General features: G+C 36.9%; 1 protein-coding gene across 2 annotated transcripts in view; it reads left to right on the top strand.

Moving 5' to 3' along the window:
• Positions 1 to 27577, top strand: part of KIAA0825 (KIAA0825 ortholog) — a 412907-nt gene that overhangs the window by 163995 nt on the left and 221335 nt on the right. For both annotated transcript variants that reach the window (XR_016392453.1, XM_089908366.1), the window contains exons 15-16: positions 4369 to 4508; positions 19114 to 19293. Coding sequence is in view for 1 of the 2 variants with exons in the window: in XM_089908366.1 (XP_089764492.1) it covers positions 4369 to 4508; positions 19114 to 19293 (320 nt within the window). In the remaining variant the exon portion in view is untranslated. The remainder of the gene's footprint in view (positions 1 to 4368; positions 4509 to 19113; positions 19294 to 27577) is intronic.

Here is a 27577-nt window from a genome sequence, read left to right as displayed (position 1 = left end):
TTACCAGTCATGAGAGCGTCAAGAGATGCCCTGGTGAATCCCTTGAGTTACAGACATACTCCTCCCTGCTCCCCATATGCAGTAGCAACCCTAGCTCCTCGGTGATAATCAGGGTTATTACCCTTACCAATATAGTAGCTCCTTTCTTCGCCTGCTAGACTGCTGGCATGGGAATCCAAAAATAACTAGAAGGCAGCTATAACATTAGGTTTAGTGGATTTATTCATGGTCCCCTGGTAGAGGTGTGCATTTTCCAAGTCACCCCACCACAGAAACCAGGACCTCCACTCACCCAGAGCCTATGGGGAGTTATGGGAATGGAAAACACAAATTAAATTCCTAGTGGATAATCAGGAACTCTGGTGAGGAGGTGGCTTCTAGTATCCTTCGGAGAGGACTTTCAACCTGTGGCTCCTGGACCCATATGGTTTTTCTCTTAGGGACATAGAACCATATAATGGCTGTTCATTTAAAGTAAATACCAAGTGTTGAAGAACAGTGCCCAACACTGCTCGGTGTTATCCCCAAGCTGTGCATTTCAGAGTCCATTCCAATGTTCCCCTAGTCTGACAGCTTCTGCATGTTAAGTATATGGTAGGAGCAGTGACTCCCAAGGTCATGTGACCTGAGCAGTGAGGCTGCTCTTACTGCAGTCTGAACCTCCTACAGAGTCTTTGCTTGCCCTGTGCCCCACACACAACTGTGGTTGGAAGTCAAGCCATAGTGTACTGACAGGGCTAAGATTTTATAAACTTTCTACTGCAGTGTGAACACATACTAAAAAACTGCAGAAATTACAAGTGAACTACTTGATAAGTTTTCATAAAGTAAACACACCCAAATACAGCCAAGATTTTGAACAATGATTCTCTAAAAATAATTTGTTAGTTTCATAAACTAATAAATGATTGAACCCCAACATTGCCTGGATTTGAAAAATTCCTTAGGCCTTTTCATGCCCCAGAAGTGCAGCACTAATTAGAGTATAAGCCTGATATAACCCAGCCATAAATTTGTCCTGTCTCCTAATACAAGATTTATGCATTCCAGTGGATTTGTAAATTTTGTTCTCTTCTTTGTATTATAGTGGAAGTCAACATGTACATATTTGATACAATTTTTATGCATTCCAGTGGATTTATAAATTTTGTTCTCTTCTTTGTATTATAGTGGAAGTCAACATGTACATATTTGATACATATATACATATATTAAAAATTTCCTTTTCTGTCATTTTTTGTAAGGCTAATCTCACTTTCACAGCTCCACCAGCTCAAAGGATGAGGGAACATATGCTTCTCCATATGCCCAGTGCTGACTCCTCAATGCATTTATTACTCGGAGCTTAGTGATTGAGGAATGTTTGTAATCTTTTATTTTTCCTTATAGTGAGTCACTCTACTGTACATTTCAAAATCTGTGATAAGTTGAAAGATCCAAGAATTGAGGTACATTTCAACAAACAGCTTCCCATCTGGTAAATGAGAAGTTTTGTTTATAACCAGGTATTCAAATAAGTGGTGTGAAATGACATTCAAATTATTTTGTCTCATTACATGTCTAAAGGACTGAGCAAAAACACAACCCTCCCTCCAATTCACTCTCCATACTGCAGCCAGGTCAGGAAACTCATCTGCCTTAAATTCTTCAACAGGCCCAAAGTCCCCACCTTGGCTTCCTTCTTCAAATTGTCTCTCAACAATCCCCTTCCTTTCCTAAACTCCATCAAACTGGATCTTTCAGTTCATTAAATGTATCCTTAAGTCAGCACTCAACTCAAGCAAAATCCATAGGTAGGAAATGTTAAAAAAAACTAAGTCAATTTTAATACACAGCTTACTACCAACTAGCTGCTTTTCATCTACCAGACCCCAAGCAAGTTTCTTGAAGTCAGCAGTTGGGGTTTAGGATAGAAACAGGGACAGCCATTGTGAGGATCTGCTTCAGTGTTTCAGTCCAAAAGGCTCACCTAGTGGTTTTTTCCTCTGGCACCATGTTTGGATTTTCTGCAAGAGCCAGACCAATCTGGGAATACCCAAAGGAATTCAGAACTGCTGAACTGACAGACCTGTTTCCTCTGGTCTGAGGGTTAAATAATTCCCCGCTTCTCTCTCCACCACCCGTCTAGCTAACATTGCCTCACCAATTGCCAGGGAGTTTCTCCGTTTTGAGTTATGTTATCCGTCTCACATGGGAAGCCTGAGTTGGTCCAAAGTTCAGGTGATTTTGTGCATCATAAGGTTTTGAGATGTTCCAAATGCCCCAAGCCAAACCAAAGGGGAGATGCTTTTAAATTTCATTTTACATCTTCAGATCCTCTCACTTTTGTTTAAAGCAGCATTTTGGCAAAGCATCCTCTTTTTTTTAAGAGTTTATCTACCCATTTATGAGCATATGAGTCAATCAGCTAACATTTACAGAGCCTTAAATGTGCTTAGTTCATTGGTGAGAGCTTTGGGGTGTAAAACAAGTGTGCTCACAAGGCTTGAATCTGAGTGGAGAGATAAAGCTTTAATTGATGAAATAATAAAGTGCTAAAATCTGCATACTTGCCATAAGTTCTTTAATTCAGAGTGAGATAGACTGCTATGGAGAGAAAGTTTTAGTGAAGACTCTACAGAGAAAGTGATATTTTTGTGGCAAATTGAAGGATGGGTAAGATTAAGTATAGGGTCATCTGGAGGTTGCTGCCCAGGTGGCAGCCAAGGTGGACCTGTATGGGCACAAAGGCACAGAGGCAGGAAAGATAATACCAACTAGGCCTATCCCTGCTACCTGTGCTCCAGAAAGCACTGCCTTCCACAGTTGTTCTCAAACCTTAGTGTGCATCAGAATCTCCTGGAGAGGGCTTGTTAAAACACAGATTTCTGGGGCCCATTCCCAGAATTTCTGATGGGGTAAGACCTGGGAATTTGCATTTTTAACAAGTTCTCAGGGCTTCCCTGATGGCACAGTGGTTAAGAAGCCGCCTGCCAATGCAGGGCACACGGGTTCAAGCCCTGGTCTGGGAAGATCCCACATGCCGCAGAGCAACTAAGCCCGTGTGCCACAACTACTGAGCCTGCTCTCTAGAGCCCGCAAGCCACAACTACTGAGCCTGCATGCCACAACTACTGAAGCCCGCACTCCTAGAGCCCGTGCTCTGCAACAAGAGAAGCCCCCACTGGTCGCAACTAGAGAAAGCCTGCACGCAGCAACAAAGACCCAAATGCAGCCAAAAATAAATATATAAAATAAATTTATTTAAAAAAACCCAAAAACAAGTTCTCAGGTGATGCTGATGCTGTTGGTCCAGGGCCCAAGCTTTGGAAACCTTTGCTCTGGACTATGATGATGGTTCACCACTCAGTACATTTCATCTGGAAATGATGCTGCAAATCGTCTCTCTCAGTGATACTCTTTGTTCTGCTTTCTTCCACGCTAAAGCATATGGTCTTCTCATTCACACCTTTACATTTCTCAATCTCATCTTTCCTTCCCAGTGCCACCCTAGTCCCACAACCCTTATCTCCACAATCAGATTGAGTGTGGTCATTTCCTGCCCTTTTTTTGTTGTAGTTGTAAGCTGATATCAGATGCTGTGACCTTTAGCCAGTCTAAACCTTGAGACTTTAGAAGGAAAAAGTGAATAATGTTATCAGTGTTCAGTTTCTACCTTATTTCCTTATCTCTTGCAGTTTCATTGGTAAATTAATGTGGTGATGTGGGGGACCTGATTTTAATTTTCTATTCAACACTGATTATAATTTCCCAAGTAGAAGTTTATTTGCCTTGGAATTATTTCTCTTTGATAAACTGATTACCCAAGTAGGTAGCAGTGTGACTGTTAGAGTGGTTCTGATAATTGCATGTTGATTTAAGGCTTTACATATTAAATAATTAGATTATGGTTGACCTTTGACAGAAGCTTTGAATTCCTTTCATTTTATCAGCAATCATAGTACATGGCAAATTAGTAGCCAAAACACATTGTAACTTCTCTCCATGAATAATGAAAGAAGTTAATAGCACATAGTAGGCACTCATGTATTTGTTGAATGAACAAATAAATGCATTAAAAATGCATAAATAATTTTTATTTGCTCCATGAAGCTAAAACAGACATAGTTCCATGAAATATACACAGGGTTATTTTGTATCAGTTTTAAATTTGGCAGGTTACCAAATGTTAATTTGCTTTTAGCTAGTAGAGATTAAATGTAATTCCTTCCCTGAGCAGCCCTAGAGTAAGCAAGCATGAAAGCATTTTCACAGTAATCTGGGAGGAATTGACATTTAAAGGAGTTAGCATTACATCTGTACTTTAAAGCTATTAATTTCATAGATAAATTAACTTCATTACTCCATCTTTATCTTGCATTTTGAAAGGACTCCATCAGCTGGACGATTGACAGCCGAGGGTCAGTTGAAACTGCTGTTATCCCAGCCAGGCTGTAATTGGAACCTGCTTCTGGAAACCCTACTGCATCATGATGGTCTTTTACTGAGAATCTTGCTAAAGAGCTCAAGTGAGTATTTGTAGTTATGAGAATGTCCTGAAAAAACCCAGTCATTGCTCAAGTTGAATGGAATTTTTTTTCCTACTTGAATGTTGGCAGAGGGATGAAACCAACTGCATTATATCAATAGTCAGTGGGGTTAGCAGCAGGCAAAATATTGAGTAACTTTATAAACCTATTGGAAAGATTTTTTTCAGGGATTCTGAATGAGAGCAAAAAATATTTTTATATAATACTGTCCTATCATAAACTATCATAATATAGAAATATATCAATATATGGGGTTTGAAATGCCTAAGAATATTATGGGAACACAGTTATATGTCCAAGACAGAAGTATCAATTAGACCTGAGAGAGCGAGAGAGAGAGAAAGGGAGAGAGAGATTGCTTTAGAGCCACATTAGACATTTCAGTGGATCATGAAGAATGCTTATATAACTTATGAACAAGCAAGCATGGATTACAGCCATATCACTGAGGCATGGAGAAGTAATCATGAGAAAATTATGAATGGAAATTGAGGAGTAGTAGAAGACCATACTTCTCTTAGACTTTCTTTCTTCCCCTAAGTACTATTTTAGAAAATGGTAAGTAATGTTATGCCAGTCTCATAGTATATCCTACTGCTCTCCTGCTACCTCTATAAAGAGTTTTCTAACCATCTTCACGTACCCCTACACATTTCTTCTGTTCTATACTATATGTGTAGCCAGATTAATTTTTATCAATCACTAGTTTCAGTATAGTCTTCTCTAATCAAAATCTTTTTTCTCTAGTTCCCCATCAACCTACAGGAAAAAATCCCTGTCCTTTGGCCATTCAAATATGGCCCCAGACTAGTTTTGTAAGCTTTTTCCCCACTATTCTCTTGTGTATGTGTGTGCACACACGCGCAATCACACACAAACACACATACACACCCATTTCAGCCATTGTCCCCAAAGCCCCATGCACATGCTCCTTCCACACCTTGGCTCACCCATTTTTCCTCCTTGAAAGACCCTCCATAGACAACCCAGCCTCCAACAATGGGCAAAGGCCACTGATGTTCCAGATCTCTGAACACTGTAGCTCACACTGATGTCTCCCTCCCTCCCCTGAACTTCACAGTGTCTGTTATGGTGGCTGCTGCCCTTAGCTTACTCTGCCTCATATTGTTATTATATCTGTATATGAATGAGGCAAATGTTACCAGGCCCGACCAGCCTGTTGGTATACAAATGAGGTTCGTAGCATTCCCAGTCCAGATTGTTCCAGTCATTTCTGGAATTTTTGGTTTCTCAGATCTGCTCATGACCAGTTCCCCATATTCTTCTCTTCTGTACACCTTGATGTTTGCTCCCCAAAAGCCACTTAGGGGAAGTGCCTCACTACTGAACCCTTTGCTTCTCTCCTGGTGCTCTCAAATTCATAAAATCTTGTGGTTCCAAAGGTCACTACAACTCCTCCAGTGTCACTGTGTTCCAAGGAGAAGTTCAGAGGTTACCTCTCCTCGAAACCCTGAATCTGTCTTTATTCTCTTAGCCCCCAAGCCGTACTCTGTGGGCCTTAAATCTTACAGAGTTGAACTGAAAACATTATCTTTACCTTCAATATCTATAACTCCACTCTCCTAAAGGGAAAACAGGTGCTAGGGAAACTAATTGCTCAATTAGCCAACATATATTGTTTACTTATTAGATGTCAGGCACCGTGATTCTTAAAACCTTATAAAGTAAATATAATTATTTTCATCATGTTAAAAATAACATTAGAGTTTAAGATAATGTTATTTGCCAAGAGACACATGTAGCTGATAAATGGTGGGTAGCCCAGGATTCTGAACCCAGCTGGAGCTTTCTTTCCCTTATCCTTCTATACAAATACTCTTGCAAATTAAATCCTGGAGTGGACCAGGGGTATCTGCAAAAACTGTAATCTGTCCACTCTCAGGTTGAATCAACCAGGACACCCCAGTGCACATGCATTTAACTGTTCTTTCCAGCTATTAGTGGAAATTAGTGTTGATCATAGATTTTTATTTTTATATTCCTCCTCAAGCTAACACAGTGCTTTTTACAGAAAAAGTCCAGTGATTGGCCAGTGATCCATTAGAATATAAAATATGGAGCTTCCATTAAACTTTATAATCTGAGATTTTAGGCAAGATGACTACACAACACAGATAGTATCTGACATGGCTGGAGAGTTACTCTAATATAACTCATGAAACTCATGGGCATGGTCCCAGAAGAGAAATGGTTTCCTCTTGATAGAGTTATATAGAACAGCCTGGAAAAACAATTGCGATCAAACATTGGACTATACTGATATAGCCACTAAGTACAGGAATAGCAACTGTGGTTAAACGAATATTTAACCATGTTTTCTTACAAAAAAATTCCACATTTACTTACCAAAAATATTACATCTACCTTTTGTACGTATAACATGATATTGTTTTTGAGGGACTTAACAGGTTACTAAAGGTACTATATTGTATCTCCTTCAGTTCTGGTTCTTACGGAATACAGAAGTGTATTTACCCAACCTGCTCAAATATCTATCAGTTTTTGCAAAGGTTGTTAGGTGTTTGATCAGGGTTACATAACTGCCTTGGTATTGTCTTGTATTGAATTTTATTAGCTACTTCAAATATTGTAAGGATGAAGTGACAGAATTTACTAATCGATTGATTGACTGACTGACTTATTAAGCTGCAGTAGAAACCTTGTCACTTTAATTTAGAAACAGTATATTCAGGGAATCTTATTAACTAGACTAAGATGGAAATTATTATGCACCTAAAATACATACATAATATTTTTTCAGAGATTTTGTTTTCATTGAACACCACTTGGTAATTTAGAAGTTTGATCATATTTTTAGGAAAGCAAAATTTTAGAGTAAAATATGCTGATTAGGTGTTTCAAGCATCATAACTATTGGGCTTTTTATGTGAGAGTTTTCCTTTATAAATAGTGTCTTTTTGGTCTAATTGATAAAATTTAACTTTTGTTAAATTGGCTCAGGAATAAGAATAGAGATTTTAAATACTTATTTTTATTTATTTATTTATTTGGCTGCATTGGGTCTTATTTGTGGCACATGGGATCTTCGTTGCTGCATGTAGGATCTTTGTTGCAGCATGCAGGCTCTTAGTTGCGGCGTGTGGGCTCTTTAGTTGCGGCATGCATGCGGGATCTAGTTCCTTGACCAGGGATCGAACCCAGGCCCCCTGCATTGGGAGCACAGAGTCATAGCCACTGGACAACAGGGAAGTCCCTAAATACATATTTTTATTGTACATATTTTAAAACAAGGTCCTCTTCATCCAATAAGCAATTATTAAATTCTGTTAGGTAGAGAATTTTTGATAGACAACCATATATTATAAAGATTAAAATATATGAGGTTTTATCTCTTTTATATCTGTAGCTTTTGGTCTTGCTCTATGAAAATGATTTATCAGAATTTCTATTTATTTTAAAAAGAATCAGCTGAGCATATATGGAAATAACTTTCTTGTAATATGAGATACAACTTCACTGAAGATCAGAAAATAGTAAAATTTAATAAATGAATGAATGGTAAAATTTTAATTTATTCATTAATAATAAAAAAGTCATAGGCTGCAAGCTTCTAGGAAGCTTGGATAAAGTTCAATGGGCATGAGAAGGTAATGTTTGTTGGTTTTATTTTTAAGATGGGCCATCCTAAATTTGAAGGAAAAAAAACCTCTCAACTACAAATGTTTATAGAAGATTTTAAATTTGTAAGACACTATTTTGGATTAGTGACGTTAAAAACCCAGGGCAATTGTTTTGACATTACCTCACTGAGGCCACATGGCCTTAACCAGTTTCTTACTTGTGGCATCAAAAGAACAAATATTTGGCAATTTCCCAATTGCTAGCAGGTAGCCTTTTCCTGCTAGTGACATTTGAATGAAGTGTAACTAACTTTCTTTCCTTTGCCCATTGCCTCAAGAATGATTCTCAGTGAAACTTCTTGGCTTCTGGTGATTTTCAGTAATAACATAACAACCACAACCAACTAGCAAACACATAATATTTAACATGTTCTAGACACGGCTTCTAAGTCTTTAAATGTGTTCACTCACTGAATCCTCAAAACAAACTCTGTGTGGTAGGTACAATTATCATCTCCATTTTACAGATGAGGAAAGTGAGACACAGAGAAATCAAGTCGTTTGTCCAAGTCAACAGCCAATAATCAGCAAAGCAGGATTTGATTCAGACAGCCGGTGTGCAGGGACGGTGCTTTCACCCACCAAACCTGTACGGCATCCTGGCAGAGCCACAGAAAATTTACAAAATTGCAGGGTTGCACAATTTATGAGAACTATCAGGAACCTCTGTCGTGGATAATTTTGCTAGTACAATCTGTACTTTTCAACCTTGTAACAGAGTGCCAAAAGATAGTCAAGAAACTGACCTACAGAAAATTCTAAATAAATGGCTGCCACCACTACAAAGGCGTGGTTGACTTAAAATGAATTAATCAATTCAAATTCTCTGACTTTATGGTTAATGCTTTCTTGATCTTTTGGGTAATAAGGAATATTGTGGCAGAAGCTTGGTGTTTTATTGAACATTATGTGTGTGTGAGTTTCATTTTATAAGTATTTATGACCAAAGTGCTGCTTCATGACTGTCTTGAAGGAAGTGACCAAAAGTAAAAATATGCTCCCTCTTGGTACCCTTAGTGCACCTAACTTCAATGTCCTTGGCTGCTTTCACTAGTGACAACGTCTGTATTCTTACTTGTTCAGTATTTTTTTCTTTGCTGAATTTGTACCCTGTTCTTACCGAGAACAGTAGAATCATATTTGTGTGTTCTTGCCTTAGTCTTTCCAACCAAGGATCCTATCTGCGAATGATGACAGACTAGCCTAGAATATCAGTGGTCTCCATAGAATTCAGTCCCAGAAACAATTATCATCTAGGGTCTGTGCTGAGTCTCCATGAGGGTAGGGTGGTTGTAGGGTATGATTATGTAAAGCAAGGCTTCTGGACTTTACAGTGCAAAAACATTATCTGGGGAGCTGGTTAAAACTGCAGATTCTGATTCAGTAGGTCTTGGGTGGGACCTGAGATTCTGCATTTCTAACAAGCTCCCAGGGAATGCTGCTCCTGATGCTGCTATCCCCTGGACCACCTTTTGAGTAACAAGGCCATCGAACAAGGTATCTGTTACTATAGATGGCAAAAAATTGGGGTATGTGATTTGTCTTTCCAATGTATTATGCTTTTAAAGAGACATAATTTTTTTTTACCCCCCTCCGGTACGCGGGCCTCTCACTGTTGTGGCCTCTCCCGTTGCGGAGCACAGGCTCCGGACGCGCAGGCTCAGCGGCCATGGCTCACTGGTCCAGCCGGTCCGCGGCATGCGGGATCTTCCCGGACCGGGGCACGAACCCGTGTCCCCTGCATCGGCAGGCGGACTCTCAACCACTGCGCCACCAGTGAAGCCCTAAAGAGACACAATTTACTTAAGATTATTTATAATCCATTTTGTCAGAACGTTCACAGAAGTCAGAAAGCTTGGTCTTATTCAAATACAGAACTGATTATGTCACTCCCCTGCTAAAAACCTTTAGTGGCTGCCCACTACTTATAGAGTACAGACCCTAATCCTTAAGACACAAGCAATGTCCATTGTGCTCTGGCAATGGCTGACTTGTCCAGCATCGGGTCCATGCAAGCTTAACATGCATATTCTGGTCTAGGTTGTGCATCTTAGATTTGTATATTTATAATAGCAAAAGCAAGATACTTTCTCAAGAAGTATCTTGAGAAAAGAGGCAGATGCTCCAACACCAGTGACCTTTCAATTAATTGGCCCAAATTCCACGTTCTCTCCTGTTACAGAACCCTTGAAATGTTATTTTTTTGAGCCTAGAATCTTCTTCCTTTTCATTTTCCTGGCAACTGATAATCATCTTTTAGCTTCAGTATTACTTCCTAGGAAGTCATCTTTGATCATCCCATAATGTCCCACCATAATTCCTTTCGTAACACTCGTCACAATTTTAAGTGAAAGGTTAAATGACATAATTGAGTATTTAATCCCTGTGTCAGCCATTGCAAGCTCCAGAAGGGCAGGGACAGCTCATCATTGTTCCCCAGTACTTGGCTTGGTTCTCGACACTTGAGACTGGTACTGATCACATAGAAGGTGCATAAAAACTATTTGTGAATGAATGAAATTTCCAAGGAAAAATTCTACTTCATTCATTAGTGTTGTGATCTGTCTAAACTTCAGTCTCCCCATTTCTAAATTAGGGTACTAATAATGACCTTACGTGTTTATTTTGAGGTTTAAAAAAGTAAATAGGGACTACCCTGGTGGCGCAGTGGATAAGACTTCACGCTCCCAATGCAGAGGGCCCATGTTCAATACCTGAACTAGATCCCACACGCATGCCGCAACTAAGAGTTCGCATGCTGCAACTAAGGAGCCCACCTGCTGCAACTAAGGAGCCCACCTGCCACAACTAAGACCCAGCACAACCAAATAAATAAATTAAAAAAAAAACCTAATTAAAAAAAGTAAATAAACGTAAAGCACCGTTTTTTGAAACCTAGTAGATACTTAATTTTTATTAGATTCTTTTCTTCTTTTACACTGTCTGGAAAAATATGCTTGATATATTTTTCTTCTCTCATCGCTCCTCCTGTGCTCTCCATGCAGTGGTCTCTCCCTCAGCTTCTCAGTAACTCTTCCCTCCATCCAAGCATAAATTTGTCTCCAGGAGGTGGGTTTCCCCTTTGACATCTTTGGCCTGAAAAGATGTTGCCTTAGCAGCTCTCATGGGTGTGAAGATGAGAACTGGACCAAATAAATATTCCCAAGTTTTATATATTATAGCACTTCTTGAGAACCTTTGTATATAGCTTGAGAGATTGGTAATATGAATTTTGCTATGATGCTTCACCTACACAGAATCAGATCTAATTTGGCTTGACAGTAGCTGAAATTTTTATATTCTATCTCTTCCTGGCACCTAGAAAATGTCTAATATATCTATAGGAACATGTTTCTTCTTCAGTAGTTCATGTGCTTCTAGTGTTAGCATGTAAATGATTTGGCATTATATTACGAGTGATACTATTATCATGAATTTATGTAACATCTTTTCCCCAACAACTCAAAGTGATTTAACATATTATTTCATTTCTGACCCTTGGATCATTAGGACTTTTGCAAATGAGGAAACTTAGATACAGAGAAATTGAGCGAATTGCATACTTGGTGTTTAAGTGGTCCTTGTTAGAAGAATGAAGAGCTATTATTTCATGAAAGTATATCTATTGTTTTTAAATAAATTCTAAAATGAAAACATGAGACTTTGTGGAGACATTTATTCCTAGAAATAAGAAATAATATCCTTCTGAATTAATTTCTAAAAATGTTGGGTGATGATTTTATAAACACATTCTCTATTCAACTAATATTTAATGGGCATCAACTAGGTACAAGACACTGTTCTCAGCTGGAGATATAGTGGTAAACATGACGCCATTTTGCCTTCATATTCTGGGGGATTCATTGCTGGGGAAACATGGGGAGGACAGACCTTATAAAGTAAAAAATATATATAAAAATTAGATAAGTTCAGTTGCTAATAAGTACCATGAGGTGCTTTTCTAAAACAGAGTGACTGATAAGAGAGTGATGGATTGGGTGATGAAGAAGTGCTGCTTGGAGAGCTAACACCTACTTTTGCTTGTGAGTTATTTGGGAATAGACGGAAGATGTCCTTATGTAGTATTAGATGTTTGGAATATATGTATGCTTTCTTCAGTATTCTAGAATAGAAGTCAGCAAACATTTTCTATAGAGGGCCAGATGGACTATAGATAGAGGACTTTGTAGGCCACACAGTCTCTATCACAACTACCGACCTCTACCATTATAGCAGGTACAGACCATACATAAGCAAATCACATGGCTGTGCTGGGGAGGAAAAAGTTTTCCTCAGCTTTCTTACAGTCACTGGCTGGGTTTGAAAATTAAACTGACAAAGATAGAGTAACAGGATAAAAGCATACAAATTTATTTAATATAAGTTCTACATGACACAAGAGACTTCATAAGGAGATGAAGATCCAAAGAAACAGAAAATATCTTTATGCTAGGTTTAATGAAGAATGGACAGTTGTGGAGAAATATGATAGGTCAAGGAGTATAAGGTTAAGTGTAACAAATTGGGGGAAACTTAGCAAGGCTTATTTGCTAGGATTCTTCTCAGCATCGTTTTGACTTCAGAGATAAGGGTGCACCTTTCCTCCTGGTATAGGGCGGGCACCTCTGATGTGAGGGTTTCATGACCTGTTTCAGGGGAGAAGGGCAGGGGGAATTTCAGAGCGACTTTCCTGTTTCTGCTCTTTTCTCAAGCTCCTTCAGCTTATATGCCAAGGTGCCATATTTTGGGGTAGCATTCCTGAGCCCCATCACCAGTATTCCAATGGAACTTTATTTATGCACACTGAAATTTGAATTTCACATAATTTTTGTTTGTCAGAAATCATATTCTACTTTTGATGTTTTTCAGAGATTTGAAAATGTAAAAACCATTCTTAGCTGTGGACCTTACTGAAACAGGCATCAGGCTGGACATGTCTCCTGGGCTATAGTTGCCAACCCTTGTTCTAGAATATTGTGCAGCACCCAAGTGCCCACAGTGGCTTTATCACTTCTCTGCAAGGTGGTCATTTGGCATGAGGACCTGCACATGGTGCTTTTTTCAGAGACCATGGGAGAGAAGTTAAACAGCCCATTCTCTTTAACTTAAGAAGTTAGAGGGACCATTCCTGCTGGACATATAGGCTTGGTGTCTGCCTTACAGAAGGAATTTCTCTTTGAAATAGCTTTAACTCAGTTTCACATTCTGTGGACTTTGTGCTTATTCAGGAGCACAGATGGAGCTCAAAACTTGCCTCTCACTCCTAGGGCTGCCAGTTGCAGAATTTGGACCAATAGTGCACTTATGCTTAGTGGTCTTTTTTTGGCACAGGCTGCTTCAATGGAGAGTGCCCACTGAAGAGTGAAAAGTGCTAAGATGTTAAGTAAAAACCAGGCCATGCCTTGCTTAAATAAACTGGGTATGTCTAACTTGGAGAAGAAAAGAACTAGAGGAGGCAGGATAGCGATCTTCAAATATGTTAAGTCTTCACGTAAAAAAGAAAAAAATAATAGGCTGTGCAGTTCAACACGTGGACATGCTTGGGAATAAGTTAAAAGGAAATGGATTTTGGCTGTCAGTCTGTCAGTCAAAAACCCTGAATTGTCATCCATAATGATAACTGAGGAAGTGCTCTTCTTTTCTCTATTCACTAAAGAGACTTGCCCAGATTTCTGTAGTCCTTTCACATAAGTGCTCTCTCTATATTTTTAAAATGCAAAACAGTTTGGTAACTTGAGCTGTCCAGCAGAGGGACGGCTGCCTTGAATGGTGGTGGATATCCCACCCCTGAAAGTATTCAAAAGCAAGCTAGGTCACCATTGTCACAAATGCTGGAAGACGTTTTTATTTATTCAATCAGCAAAGATTTATTCATTTATTGACCAAATATTTACTGACTTCCCTGTGAGGTGCCTTCCAGCCATATAATCACATTATGTTTCTTAATCAGTTAGAACTTGATATAAATCTGTGGCGTAAGAGTCAAAGTTTTAAAGACCTATTTTGGCCGTGCTTTGTTAGTCTTGCCAGTGCCTACTGCTAAAGCAAAATTCCTCTTGCTCCACAAATGATGCTTTTGAATTAAAATTAAATCCAACTTTGGTGACCTGGTTAGTAATTTCTCTTCCAATTGACAATCTTCTTATGCAAAATAGCCCTTTGTGCTTCTACCTTGTACCTTTTCCATTTGAACTGCTCACTTTGATTTGCAAATCCAAAGGGCTTAAAGGTAATGTAAGAGACTCTTTGCAAACATGATTCCTAGATTCAGTTTTATTGAATAGTAGTCTTGCTAGACACAATACTAGAAAAGGGTTTCATGGTCAAAAATACTTAGAAACACTATGTGTATACTAAAATACCTTCGTAGAGGGTCACAGAGCTCATGAATAAAGGCTGTGAAAAATCCTGCAGAAAACAAAAGTGTTTACTATTGTTGGAGCCAGCACTTCCAGGACATATGTGCTACCCATTAACATCCCACGAAACACACTTTGGAAAATCTTGCCTTCTAAAAAGCATGAGGAAGAATCCTAGTAGATACAGGTCCATACAGCCAGAACTGTTTCAAAGAGGTTTGCCTATCTATGTTTACTAATATGTAAATAACACAAAATAATTTTTCAACATACAGAATTGCCTGTGTATGCCATGTACTGATGATCGGTTTTCAAGGAACTAGAATCAATTGCTCAGCTATTAGTCTTTATTGAATGTAGCTATTTTCTCGATTATTCATAAAATGCTTTTTTTCTCCTTTATTCATTAAATGCTTTTTTTTCTCCTTTATTCATTAAGGGTAAGCCTCTTTAAGATTTAGTTTCTTCATTTGCCAACCCCAGTTCTAGATGATAGAAGAGAGAGAGCTATAGAAAAGACAGCCCACAAGGCACCCTGAAACCAAGAAAGCATGGCTCTAAGGAAGTCAAGAGAGAAGAGAGTTTTCAAGGAGTAGGTGAAAAGAAAGGAAGCAGTGGATATGAGGAGGATGAGGTTTGCAGGGGAAAATGACGTTTGAATACTATGACTAGGAGGTAAATGTCATTCCAAAAAAAACCAATTACTAGATGGACCAAAACCCAACAAAACTACTCAAGAGATTTCTTTCTTTCTCCCTTCCTCCCTTCCTTCTTTCTTTAGTATTCAAACATTAGTTAAGCATGTAGCAGTGTTCCAGGTGCTGTGGGAAGATACCTAAAGACAAGATGCACATTCATAGAAAGTCCACTAAGGAAACAGTACTAGAGAGGTAATGAGGTCATATATGTGAAATTGTAGAAAGCTACGTGAAATTGAGGTATTTTGTATGAAGACCATCAATTACCACATACCAAATACCTGGTTTAGACTGAGTACTTTGCATTCAGAGGTTATTAACAATAAAATGTCAAAGCAGCCTTTGAGAAATTTGAGATTATAGTTTAATGCAAACAGCACAGGCAAATTCTTACTGCCTCTGTGATCTTGGGGCAAGTTACTTAATTTTTCTCAATTTCACTTTTTCATCTGTAAAGCTGGGATAACCGGCACCCATTCTGTAGAGTGTTAGGAGGATGAAATTACACTTAATGCAGCTCATGTGATGTTCAGCATAGTGTAATTTGTGGTTAGTAACTTTGTTTTTACAGAGTTGGTATGAATCTCAATTCACGAACTCAGATATACAAGGAATATCTAAGTCGCTTACTGTCTTCAAATCAATTTTAAGAGGATTCTGAGCGCCTCCTGCCTGGCTGGTAGGACATTTAACTGTAGCTATTCCTAGAGCTCCCACCCTTACCCCGGGGTCATGCAGAAGTCCCTGTGAGACTGTTTTGATCATCAGTTATCTGGTCACCCTAGTTACTGCAGAAATACCCTTATCCCTGTCCAAATGCTCCTGCCAAGCACAGCAGCCAGGTGTGGCTTGTAACCTTTGAGACTGAGAACCTGTGTCAAGGATCCAGCTTCCCTCCGTGCCTCACCCTGACAAGCCTCCCTGAGCTCTGCCTTCCAGCAAAGCCCTTGCAACCCACAGATGTCTCTCTCCAGTCCCAGAGGTCTCCTCTCTCTGAGCCCTCATGACCCTTGCCTCTGTCCACCTGCCAGACACATATGATTCCACTTTGGTATCATAGTACCAATATATAGTACCAGTATTTTTTGGCCTTAAAAAATGGCTATTTCATTTAGTTCAAACTAATAACTATTCAATGGATTTAGCTTTTTTTTTCTTTTTTTTTTTTTTTTTTAAGTCTGGGTGGGCAACTGACTTCAGTCTACTTGTTGCTTTTCAAATAGCAAAAATCCCTGAGGCAGGTAAACAGACTACTTTTTTCGAGGCAAGGGAAAATAGAAATAAAAAATATACACTGAAGTATTTTGACACATTTATATGGTAATAACAACAATGTTAATGCTAATAAAACTCATTATTTTTATTATAATATTCCTCATACCATCCCCCTTTCTCCATCTGTATTGTCAGTGCATGATTCATGGGGCCTTAGATTATTCAGGCTGTGTTGATTGTCTAGCTTTATCTCTCCCTCCTGCATACCATTCACACTTCAGCCATGCCACCCTACCAGCAGCAACCTGTCTTCTCACCATTGTACCAACTCTTCTGTCTTCCTGGAAAGCACCTTTCCCACCTCAACCTTGTCGTGCCAGTAAATTTCTACTCCTCCTTAAAGACTTCGCTGAGACATGGTCTTCTCTCAGAGAGAAGATGCCTTCTCTGCGTTCCTATCCCCAAATTTAAAACATCATCCTCTATATTTTCATAGTACCTTATACTTAAGGCACTTAGACTTAAGGTGATCGGATAATTCGTCATTTAAACTGGGACCCAGTTTAAGGGTGAAAGAGGATGCTGCTACTAATTACACCAGAACAACAGACATAAACCAGGACTGCCTGAGGCAAACCAGGATGTACTGTAACCCTACCTATCTTTACATTGCTGTAATGATTGTTTACATATCTATCATTCCCCCCCACAAACACACACACACACACACACACACACACACACACACACACACACACACAGGCAGTGAATCCCTGGAAGGTGTAGGCCTTAGCGTCTAATATGGCTGCTGACATAGTAATTGACTGATTAAATCTTGGGAATTTTATTGGAGCAGAACATTCTAGACTAGTGAAGTGGTTGAGACAAACAAAAGGCGATAGGAGGGAACATGTGCAAGGAAAGCAAGTACACCAGTTTGGGAGGAGCAGATGACTGCGGATTGAAACATAATTTGGGAAAAGATTGTGGAAACTCTTGATTTTCAGGTTCAGGAATTTCTAACAAAGTGTAGGAGCAGGGGAAGGTTTAAACATGGGGCGATGACATGAAGGATAACTGATAGTTGAATGTAAGCTGAATTAGAGGGAGGGAAACGCAGAGAGGACTGAGGAGACTATTTGGATAAAAAAGATGAAATTATGAATGCCTGGACTAGGACTCTTTGTCATTTAACCTTTTGTGCTTGATGAAAACTTAGGACCTTTTAGATTGCAAGTGACAGAAACCCAAATTAACCTGGTTTAACCAAAAAGGGAAAGTTATCAGCTCAGCTAACATAAGTATACAGGCGTTACTGGATCCAGGTTCTCACACAGTGTCATCCCATCAGGACTGTTCTCTCCATCTCTTGGTTCTACTTACCTTATCGACTTCCTTCTCAATGGAGTTCTCCCCAGAATGGACATCAGTAGCTTCCAGCCTACTTTCTACCAGCTTAGCAACCCAGTACAAAGAGAACATCACTTTACCAATAGTTCCAGCAAAAATCCTGAGGAAGGCTGTCTAGATCATGAAAATCAAATCACAGAAATAAAATTATCAAGAAGAACCATAGAAGCGATGAGCTTCCAAATGAGCAAGAAAAGGAAATGTACTCGTTCCAAAATGATCTAGGTTATATTTTTTCAATATATTTAAAATATAAGAAACTTTATGAGAGTATCTTTAATTCAATCAATATTTTTACATATTATGATACTGGACATATCATGCTAATTATCTAGACAAAATAGAAATTATTTCACCTTTTCAGTCCTACCTGTAGATGCAACAGTATAGGAACTGATCTTTGAAGAAGTCATAATGGAGCCAGAGGAGGACAGAAAAGAGTGATTAAAATGGCTCTGTCTTTGTGAGAATTCCTATTTGGTTTTGTTGAGAAACCAGCTGATAAACCTCTTCATTCTGAAATGGCAGGATCTATGGGTTTGAGAAACATATAAATTTATTTGTAGAATTGATAGCATAATACTATAGAACACTATAAATGTGAATTTCCTATGAAATTTATGTTCTGAATAAAGGGTATAATAATGTTCAGAACACAAATCCCAGAGATACAAAGATTCATCTAGTTTTAAGATTTTCAATAACAAGAGGGTGCATATAGAATAACTCTATTTGGTGTTCAAGTTATACATACATATACTTACATATACATATATGTATACATATAAAAATATATATATTTGTGTATATTTGTATATAATATGAATGAAATACTGCACCAAATATAGTAGCTATCACTGATTGGTAGGATTTGGTACAATTTTAGTTTTCTTAGTTTCTTAGTCTGAATTTTTTACAGTTTCTAGAATGAATGCGTGTTACTTTTAAATGAGAAAAGAAATCAAAAAAGTAAGAATTCTGAACTAAAGGGAAACTAGCACTGCCCTTTGAAGTGATGTCATGTTGTCCTTCTCACAACTTTTTCCCCCACAAATATCCAGGATTATCTCAGAAATTATATTGAGTTTGATGAACCATTGACCTGAAAGACTGTGGCGTTTCTCTTATTATGTAAATATTAATCAAATACATTTTTATGATATTATGCTAGAGTAAGTGATGAGAATGTAATCATATTCATTGATACCTACCTTACTAAACCATTTTTATTCCTTTTAAGAACACACCTTTCAAGAACAAGGTTCTGATATAGAAAGTAATGTGAACCAAGGATCCAACTTGATCGAAGCTATCTTTAAAGTATTGTACCACTGCAATTTTTCTCCACAAACATTTGGAAATGTTTTTGTGAGCTACATGGAAGAAGAACATTTATGGGACTTTTTATATAACATTCCAGGTATGAGAAATTTTCTATTTGTAAAAGAAGTGTTTTATAGATACTTAAATATATCTTTAAAGATGTTTTAAAAATTTTATTGTTGTCAGTTTTGCTGAATCTGTTATTTGTAAAGGATTATCTTACATTTTTTCAGTATAAAGTCTTCTTTTGGGAATCATTAACCATTAGTTCCTGTCAAAATTTAACATACTTGGGACAAGGGTGAGGGGAAAGTTGAGGGGGGAAATTATGTAATGCAGATTTTTTTTTATTATTAGGTAGTGTTCTCTCATAAAAATTTAATATTTACCACAGATTATGTTTTGCTATTGAGCATATAAGAAATTAGTAAGATGTGAAAAATACTTTGTGATTCTTGAGTGCTTTTATTAATAAACAAACTGATGGACAAAACTGCTGGCCAATTTTCTTCAAATGTAAAAGGCATTTATTATTATGATCATATAGTGCATCTCTCTCTACAAGGCAATTATGTCCTATCATTGTTCTGGGGACAGTATGTGTTTTCCCCAGTCGTATTGTTCTTTTGCCCGCAGCTGGAGTGGATATTAAAGACAGAACGGGTTGCATATCCGAATAGGAAGTGTTCATGGGTTACCCCACCTTCAGGACCAGGTGTAAACATTCTCACATTGTTTTTTAATTTTTTTAAAAATTTATTTAATTAATTTATTTATTTTTGGCTGTGTTGGGTCTACGTTGCTGCGCGCGGGCTTTCTCTAGTTGCCGCGAGCGGGGGCTACTCTCCGTTGCGGTGCGCGGGCTACTCATTGCAGTGGCTTCTCTTGTTGCGGAGCACCGGCTCTAGGCGCGCGGGCTTCAGTAGTTGCAGCACGCGGGCTCAGTAGTTGTGGCTCACGGGCTCTAGAGCACAGGCTCAGTAGTTGTGGCACACGAGCTTAGTTGCTCCGCGGCATGTGGGATCTTCCCGGACCAGGGATTGAACCCGTGTCCCGTGCATTGGCAGGCGGATTCTCAACCACTGCGCCACCGGGGAAGCCCTCTCACATTGTTTTATCCTTAATATTCTGCCTTTAAATCTCTATACTTAATGTCTTGGGGAAATGAAGGAAGAGGACTTAGTGGTTATTCTGTTAGTCCATTAACTATTTAAATCATTTACATTTGGCTTTCAACCTATATGCTTTCTTATACACTTTTTTGGGACTGACCAACCTTTCCTTAAAATATTTACTAGAATCCATATAAAAAATCTAACTGGCTCATATCATTGTTTCCTTCTTCCTGTACTTTTTAACTATCCTCCAGACATGAATACCTTTTAAACTATTTTTAAGTCATTATGTTACATCTTCTCTTGGTCATTATCCCTGCAAAGTAGCAATAGATAACTTTATGTAATGATTTCAAAACCCTGAATCTATCACTTAAAGACTCTGTAATAATTATCTCCTTTTAAAGTCTTATTTTCTAGTTTTCATGTATTCTCTCACTGTTTCTTTTTAACCCCCCAAATGGTCAGTCTTCTAAGTTTAAAAGACTGCATTATTTCTGATGAAGACTTTATTGAACTGAAAGAAAAACAACCTTGAAAGCCCCCTCCACCCCCTGCTGGTTTTAGTTGTTTCTGGTCAGGGTAAGAGCTGAATTCTCTCACAAGATATAAAGAATTGGTGACCCACATGCTTCAACCATTATTTATCTTTCAGTTCTTAAGTCCTTGAACCATCTGTCACTCAGCACAAAACTGTACTGAAAATGACTTAGAAGAGATCAATGGGTTTCAGGTGGTGGCCTGAGAAAGCAAAACTGCTGCTTGCTTCTAATCAGTCTTCTCTCCCATCTACACATTGAGCAAACCCACCTCCCCATGGTCAGACAAGTCTCCTGGAACAGGAACAAGTAGTACACATATTCATAGAGCCCCTCGAATTTTGTCGAGGGGCTCAAAGGGGCAGAACTTCAAACTGGTGAAACATCCCTGGCCTTTGTACAAGTTGTTTCTCCATCAACATTATATATTCTCTGGAACCTAAGACCTTGCAGTGGTTGTGAGGGACAATGCCTTTGTGTTTTCTCCCCTATTTAAGTCTTTGCAAACGTTTCCCTTTTCTTCTGTTACCAATCACAGGTATCTTAAAAATGCTATTAAGATAATAAAATATACTAATTCATAACAAAATTAAGCCCTTTATGGTGGTTTCTGTTTGACTTGAAAATATGACAGGTTTAAAGGAAATACAGCTGAGACACATCATAATCCCACAATATTTGCATTTTACCACTAACAGATCTGTGTGTCAGTAAATATAATTACCCAGATCGACTGGAGTACATTATTTAAAAACTGGTGTATTTTCTTCCTCCTGAAACACCTTTCTTCCTCCTGTCTATGGTTTCTGTATAGTTTATCCATAATATATCACAGTCTTATGATTTTAGGGTATAAAGGTGAGGATGAAGTAGGCAGTATCCTCATCTTATTGCTAAGTAAACCAGGGTCAGAAATGTTAAGAGACTTGCCTAAGATTATCCACTGATTAAATTGCAGATTCAGAACAAAAAAACAGAATTTCTGATCACAGGCCATGTTATTTCTCTTTATTTTTTTCTATTAGACTAAACTTTTTGAAACATTTGCTTTGTGAACATTTGAATTCCGTAATGAAACACATAATTTGATTTAATAATTAGAAATCCAACACATAACTCCTTAGAATGAACATAAGCTAGGGAGGAAAACAAGAGTGGAAATATCCATTTAAAAAAGATTACAAAAGATAGAAATACAAAAAACAATTAAATTGGGGACCTCATGTGGGCATTTCAAAGGCCAATACACTATAAGTAATAGATTTGGTAGCAATCATTTCAGGCCTGTACTCTCAGAGTAGGTCAGCAAACTTTAGTTGGGCAAATGAAACTATCAAAGCGTAAGTTACTTTGACTGTACTTCAGTCACACTACTCCTTAACTCCCTTTTTCTTTTAAAAGAAATAAATGTCTTTAACACATACTGTGAGTTAAACTTTATAAGAAACTACTAAACTGTTTTTCAAAGTAATCCTGTCTTTTTACATTCCCACCAGTAATGTAAGAGTGTTTGGGTTGCTCTATACCTCATCAACACTTGGAATTGTCTTTTTGCTTTTATTCAGTCTAAGGAGTATGTGCTATTATCTCACTGTGACTTTAATTTACAATTCCTTGGTGATTAATGACATCAAACACCTCTTCGTGTTCTTAACAGTCATTTGAAAAAAATTCTTTTGTAAAATATCTGTTCAAAACTTTTCTTCATTTATTAATTGGATTATTTGTCTTACTGAGTTGTAAAGAGTCCTTTATATATTCTTGATACAAGTTATTTGTCAAGATAATGTATTAAAACATTTTTCTCCACAGTCTATTGCTTACTTTTTCATTCCCTTAACAAGGTCTTTTGATAGGGAGAAGCTTGCAATTTTGATGAGTCCAACTTAACAGTTTTCTTTATAGTAGTGCTTTTTTGTGTCCTAAGAACTATTTGCTTATCTAAAGAGTGCCAAGATTTCTCCTATGTTTTCTTCTGGGAATTTTATAGTTCTAGTTTTTAATATTTAATTCTATGATTAATTTCAAGTTGCTGCTTTTTTGTGTGGTGTAAGTGTTGAAATTCATACTTTTTCATACAAACATGCAATTTTTCCCAGCATCCTTTTTAGAAATCCCTGTTCTTTCCCAGTTGAATTACTTCAGTGTTTTTGTCAGAAATCAAATGAACAATTGACATGAACAATCAAATGAACAAATGCATATCTAATTGTGGATCCTCTATTCTAACACTTGGAACTACATGACTATATTATTTGCTTTCTGCTTGTCCCACCTTTATTCCTTTTAACGTTTATTTTGGTCTTCTTTAGATTAACTGAGTATTCTTCAGTATTACATTTTATCTTTGCTAATGGCCTATTAGATATAACTCTATTTATTTTAGTAGTTGTTCCAAGGTTTACATCTTATGATGAGTATCTTTAACTCATCACAGTTTACTTTTTTACTATTATACCACTTTTACATCTAATCTAAGTATATTTCTATTTACTCTCTCCTGTTCTTTATGCTAGTGTTGTCGTGTAATTTCTACTAATGTTATAAACCCCACAATCTATTGGGTTTTTTTTTGTTTTGTTTTAGTCAGTTACAGTTTAAAGAAGCTAGAAATGAGAAGAAAGTCTTTCATATTTGTCCATCTATCTACTATTTCTGGTACTCTTCTTTTACTTGTATAGATCTAGGTTTCTGACGGATATCATTTTCTTTCTACCTGAAGTATCAATACTTCCTTTAACATTTCATGTACTACAAATTTTCTGCCATCAATTTATTTTATTTGCATGAAAAAAGGGCTTTGTCTTCATATCTGATATATTCTTCATCAGACATAGAATTTTGGGTTCAGAGATTTTTTTTGTTGTCTTTCGTTTTCCTTTTTCACTCAGCACTTTGAAGACATTATTCTATTTTGTGGCTTGCATTGTTTCTGATGATAAATCAGTATAGGTTTTAAAGTGTATGTTTCCTTTTATATAATGTGTCTTCTTTTTGTTGTTCATTTTAAGATTTTTCTCTTTATCACTACTTTGCAGCAATTTTATTATGATGTGCTTTGTTTTGGTTTCCTTTGTATTTATTCTTCTTGGGGTTTGTTGAGCTTTTGTATCTGATGATGTTTAGTTTTTTATCATATCTGTAAATTTTTCAGCCATTCTCTCTTGGGATATTTTATCTTTTGTCCCCGCTACCACCACTTTTTTTCTGGGATTCTTATTATTAGACCTCTTGGTATTATCCCACATATCACTGAAGCTGTATTCTTTGATTTTGTTCTTGTTTGGTTTTTATTTTTTTGCCTTCTTTCTCTCTGTGGTTTGGTTTGGACACTTTATATTGTACCTTCAAATTCAAGGATCTTTTCTTCTGCAGTGCATAACTGCTATTAAGACTATCCAGTGAATTTTTTTATTCCAGATATTTTTAATTTCTAGCAATTCCATTTAGTTCCTTTTTATATTTTGTATATCTCTCCTCATTTTAAAATCCTTGCACATATGTATGAAGTCTGTTTTAATTTAAACCCTTGTTTGCTCATTCCATCATTTCTATCATTTTTTTTTCATTTCTATCATTTTTGAGTGTATTTCTATTGGGTGATTTTTCTCCTGATTATGGATCACAGCTTTTTTCTTTTTGTTTTTTTATGTTATGGAAAAAATGCCAGATGTTATGAATGTTACATTGTTAAGTGTCTAGATTTTATTTTTGTCCTTTACAGATTTTGTTCTCACTAACAGTTGTGTACTTACAGATTTTCTAATGTTGAAACGGCCTTGCATATCTTGGATAAATCCCACTTGGTCATGGTGTATAATTCTTTTTATGCATCATTAAGTTCAATTGGCTAATATTTTGTTTAGGATTTTTGTATCTATGTTCATGAGATATATTGATCTGTAGCTTTCTTTTTTGGTAATGTCTTTGTCTCATTGGTATTCAGGTAATGCTGGCTTCAAAATGAGTTAGGAAGTAGTCCCTCTGTTTCTATGTTCTGAAAGAGATTGAAAGGAATTGGTATAATTTCTTTTTTTAAATGTTTGGTAAAATTTCACCAGTGAACCCACCTGGGCCTGGTGCTTTGTTTTGGAAGATTATTAGTTATTGATTAAATTTCTTTTATGGATATAGGCCTATTCAGATTGTATATTTCTTTTTTTGTGAATTTTGGCAGATTGTGTCTTTCAGGGAATTAGTTCATTTCATTTAGATTATCAAATTTTGGGAGCATAGAGTAGTTCATAGTATTCCTTTACTATCCTTTTAATGTCCATGGGATCTGTAGTGATGTTCCTTCTTTTATTTCTGATATTAATAGTTTGCATGCTCTCTCTTTATTTCTTAGTTAGCCTGACTAGAGGCTTATTGATTTTATTGATCTTTTCAAAGAACCAGCTTTTAGTTTTGATTTTCTCTATTGATTTCCTGTTTTCAGGTTCATGATTTCTGCTCTAATTCTTATTACTTCTTTTCTTCTGCTTAGCTTGGGTTTAATTTGCTCTTCTTTTTCTAGTTTCCTAAGGGGAAAACTTTGATTCTTGATTTTAGATCTTTCTTCTTTTCTAGTATATGCATTCTGTGCTCTAAATTTCCCTCTAAGCGTTTTTGCTACATCTGACAAATTTTACGTTGTGTTTTTATCTTCATTTGGTTCAAAGTATTTTACAGTTTCTCTTGAGGTTTCTACCTTTACCCGTGTATTATCTAAAAGTATGTTGTTCAATATCCACCTGTTTCAGAATTTTCCAGTTACCTTTTTGTTATTGATTTGTAGTGTAATTCCATTGTGGTCTGAGAGCAAACATGGTATACTCTATATTTCTAAAAAATTTGTTAAGGTATGTTTTATGGCCCAGAATGTGGTCTATGTTAGTGAATGTTCTATACAAGCTTGAGAAGACTGTGTATTCTGCTGTTGTTGGATGTAGCCCATAGATGTCAATTATACCCAACTGATTGATGGTGGTATTGAGTTCAGTTATGTCCATAATGATTTTCTACTTTCTGGATCTGTACATCTCTGATAGAGGGTGCTAAAGTCTCCAACAATGATAGCAGGTTCATCTAGTTTTCCTTGTAATTCTATCAGTTTTTGCTTCACATAGTTTGACACTCTGTTGTCAGGTGCATACACATTAAGGATTGGTATGACTTCTTGGAGAACTGACACCTTTATCATTATGTAATGCCCTCCCTTATCTCTAATAACTTTCCTTATTTTGAAGTCTGCTTTGCCTGAAATTAATATAACTATTCTTGCTTTCTTTTGGTTAGTGTTAGCACAGTACATTTTTCTCCATCTATTTGCTTTTAATCTATATGTGTCTTCATATCTAAAGTTGACTTCTTACAGACAACATATAGTTGGGTCTTGGTTTTTGGTCCCCACTGATCAATCTCTGTCTTTTAATTGGTGCTTTTAGACCATTGACGTTCAAAGTGATTATTCATATAGTTGGATTAATATCTACCATATTTGTTACTGTTTTCTATTTGTTGCCCTTGTTCTTTGTTCTTGTTTTTATCTTTCACTATTTTGTTCTGCCTTTGTTGGTTTTAACTGAACATTTTATATGATTCTATTTTCTCACTTTTTTTAGCATATCAGTTATACTTCTTTTTTAACTTTTTTAATGGTTGCCCTAGAGTTTGCAGTATATATAGAAAGACAGAGTTTGCAACTAAGTCCACTTTCAGATAACACTATACCATTTCACAGATTGTGTGAGTACATTATACTAACGAAATAATCCTAATTTCTCCCTCCCATCCGTGTATCATTTCTGTCATTCATTTCACTATACATAAGCATATATAAGAATGCTATATACATCAGCACACATAATTAAACACATTGCTGGTATTATTATTTTGAACAAACTGTTTTCTGTTAGATTAGTTATGAATAAGAAAAATAAAAGGTTTTATTTTACCTTCACTTATTCCTCTTCAATGTTCTTCCTTACTTTATGTAGATTTCAGTTTCTGACCTATATTGTTTTCCTGCTACCTAAAGAATTTCTTTTAAAATTTCTTGCAAGTCAGGTTGACCAGCAACAAATTTCTTCAGTTTTTGTTTGTCTTGAGTAAGTCATTATTTCTCTTTCACTTTTGAAGGATAGTCTTGCAGGGTGCAGAATTCTAGGTTGATTTTTTTTTTTTTTCTCTCAACACTTTAAATATTTCATTCTACTGTCTTCTTGCTTGTATGGTTTCTAAGAAGTTAAATGTAATTCTTATCTTTCTTCCTCTATAGGTAAGGTGTTTCTATGTTCTGGCTTCTTTCAGGACTTTATCTTTGATTTTCTGTAATTTGAAAATGATATGCCTAGGTATAGTTTTTTTTGGTTGTTGTTGTTCATTCTTTGTTTGTTTGTTTGTTTGTTTTTTAGCATTTATTCTGCTTGGTGTTCTCTGAACTTCCTGGATCTGTAGTTCGGTGTTTGACATTAATTTAGGGAAAATGCTCAGTTATTATTGTTTCAATATTTCTTCTGTCCCTTCTGTCTTCTCCTTGTATTCCCTTTACAAGTACGTTACACCTTTATAGTTGTCCCATACTCCTTGGATATTCTCTTCTGGTTATGGGGTTTGTTTTTTTTCAGTCTTTGTTCTCTTTGCTTTTCAGTTTTAGAAGTTCCTACTGAGACATCCTCAAGCTCAGAGATTCTTTCCTCAGCTATTCCCCTTCTACTAATAAGCCCAGAAAAGGCATTCTTCATTT

Source organism: Delphinapterus leucas, chromosome 3 (assembly GCF_059928025.1).
Source record: "Delphinapterus leucas isolate spDelLeu-1000000601 "Yukka" chromosome 3, BTC_Dleu_Yukka2, whole genome shotgun sequence".
Lineage (NCBI taxonomy): Eukaryota > Metazoa > Chordata > Mammalia > Artiodactyla > Monodontidae > Delphinapterus > Delphinapterus leucas.
Note: the sequence above shows the minus strand (reverse complement) of the source record. Positions and strands in the feature narration are given on the sequence as shown.